The sequence below is a fragment of the Engraulis encrasicolus genome, chromosome 14 (genome assembly GCF_034702125.1).
Source record: "Engraulis encrasicolus isolate BLACKSEA-1 chromosome 14, IST_EnEncr_1.0, whole genome shotgun sequence".
Classification (NCBI taxonomy): domain Eukaryota; kingdom Metazoa; phylum Chordata; class Actinopteri; order Clupeiformes; family Engraulidae; genus Engraulis; species Engraulis encrasicolus.
Window position 1 is genome coordinate 48,630,260 of NC_085870.1, and position 2,500 is coordinate 48,632,759.

General features: G+C 42.9%; 1 protein-coding gene across 4 annotated transcripts in view; it reads right to left on the minus strand.

Annotated features, from left to right (window-relative positions):
• Positions 1–2,500, minus strand: part of plekhg5a (pleckstrin homology domain containing, family G (with RhoGef domain) member 5a) — a 61,241-nt gene that overhangs the window by 24,542 nt on the left and 34,199 nt on the right. For all 4 annotated transcript variants that reach the window (XM_063216021.1, XM_063216020.1, XM_063216019.1 and 1 more), the window contains 3 exons: positions 2,424–2,500; positions 2,052–2,112; positions 576–667 (listed from right to left, as the gene is read on the minus strand). The exon at positions 2,424–2,500 is cut by the window's right edge and continues 29 nt beyond it. In XM_063216021.1, the coding sequence (XP_063072091.1) occupies positions 576–667; positions 2,052–2,112; positions 2,424–2,500 (230 nt within the window). The remainder of the gene's footprint in view (positions 1–575; positions 668–2,051; positions 2,113–2,423) is intronic.

A 2,500-nucleotide genomic window follows, 5' to 3' on the forward strand; every position in this document is an offset into this window, starting at 1 on the left:
AGAAAAATCCGCCCTCACAAACTAAGTCTCATTAGTTATTTATAGATTACCACCATGTCCACAAGCAAACGCGTTTCGGCTATCAAGCACTGGTGGTAATCTATAAATAAATAATGAGACGTAGTTTGTGAGTGCGGATTTTTCTTCTTTAAGTAGACACCTTTTATCGCGCACTCAAAGACATTCATTTTTTCCAAGAAGTTGAGCGCGTCCACTGACAAACTTGAAGAGATACCATAAGCCCCAGGTCAATATTTTGCATCAAGCTTGTATGTCAGTGTATGACTGAGACAGGCCTTGTGTTAACATGCGATGTACTTGTACTCACTGTACGTAAACGGACACTTGTGGGTTACATTTCTACCCAACACCAGATCTATACTGGATGTTGCCAGAACAGATGTCTTGAAATATCTATATATATAAAAGTTATGCATCAGAGGAAAATGTAGCAGTCCAAAGCTACTTCTGAAATATGGGCAGGTCGCTCTGTGATGTATGAGTTCTAGTCCAACTCTCGTTCTGTCCAAAACCAACATCAAAATCTTGGACTTCTGAACATTTCAACTCCTTACCTGAGTGTTTTCTTCTTCACGGCTGGAACCACCTCCATGTCAACATCCACATTCAGGTCAAACTTCAGAGTGAAACACTCCTTACTGGGATCCTGGGAAGAGAAAGGAGGACAGAGGAGTGTTGATAAAGAATTGAGGGAAAAGGAAATTGAGAGGAGAGGAGGAGTTCGCTAAGGAGAGTAGGAAAGGACTGAAGGGAAGAGGCAACCGTATCTCACTCATTTCGTGAAGTACTCACGAAAAAAATAGAGTAATTTTCGTGATGCATTCACGTTATTGCCCGCCTTTCGTAAAGTCTTCACGAAAATAATATATTAATTTTCACGCTGCCTATTCACTTGAATTGCCCGACTGTTGCCTAGCGACCCACTAGTTTGATGCCCTTTCGGTAGCCTACCGTCACATGGTAATCAAACATTTCAAACAAGCAATTTAGGGTTAGGTTTAGGGTCAAGGTTAGGGTTAAGGTTAGGGTTAGGGTTAGGTTTAGGGTTAAGGTTAGGGTTAGGGTTAGGTTTAGGTTTAGTGTTAGGTTTAGGTTCAGGGGACATAAGGCGTAAGTACCGAAAGGGCGTCGAATTAGTGAGTCCCGAGTGTATCAGCAGTGTTCTGTCAGCACCCCCTTCCCGCCCCTGCAGACGTTTGGATAACCATAGCAGCAGTGGGGCAATTCAAGTGAATAGGCAGCGTGAAAATTAATCTATTATTTTCGTGAAGACTTTACGAAAGGCGGGGAATACCGTGAATGCACTACGAAAATCACTCTATTTTTTTTCGTGAAGACTTTACGAAAGGCGTGAGATAGGGCTCAAAGAGGAGAGAAGCGAGGGATAGGAGGAGGAAAGCTGACAGGTCAGTTATCAGACACAGGGAGATGGGGGGGCACTGGTCAGGAGAAGAGAAGTGTGGCTTAGGAGGAGAGACTAGGCATGCAAACGATTAATCGATGAATCGACTTTAATCGATGCATTAATCTAATTTAATTTAATCCAATGCATTAATCGATTAAAAACATTAATCACGATTAATCGACAATTCAACTGACAAGAGACCCAGGTGAAATGGGCATATGAAGAGTGTGTGTGAAGAGGGGTGTGAATAGTGGGAATATTAAAATCACCCTTGGATAAAAAAAATTGAACTAGAATTAATTTAAATGTGGTATTTTATCTCAATTTTTAATTGCAATTTTTTGATTTATTTGTTTTTTTCCCCTAAAAACAGGGGAAAACGCAGCTTATCAATTCATCGTAAGTCGATCGATAGGGCTATCAACTAATGATTAATTAATTAATCGATAATTTGCATCCCTAGGAGAGACGCAACGGAACAGAGGAATGAGGAATCGATTGTAAGTCGCTTTGTTTAAAAAGTGTCTTCCAAGTGCAATGTAATGTAAAATAAAGAAAAGGAGAAGAGGAGAGAAGCGAGGGATAGAAACAGAGGAACAGAGGAGCGTTGCTGAAATGATCTCACGTCTGTGTGTCTCCGTCGCGGCTTCTTCTTGACAAGCTTCATCCCTCCACTCTTACGATCCCTGAACACACACACACACACACACACGCACGCACGCACACACACACACACACACACACACACACACACACACACACGCACGCACGCACACACGCACACATTACCACAAACATAGATATATTATCAGATACATATTCATTTTTGAAGAACTGTGAACTGTGACATTTAATCAGTACACACACACGCACACACACACGCACACACACACACACACACACACACACACACACACACACACACACACACACACACACACACACACACACACACACACACACACACACACACACACACACACACACACACTCTCACCCCATGTCTGCGGTCCAGTCTTCTGGGTCCTCCATGTCTGAGGGGGGGCTGTGTCCCGTGCGGGGAGGGCAGGAGCG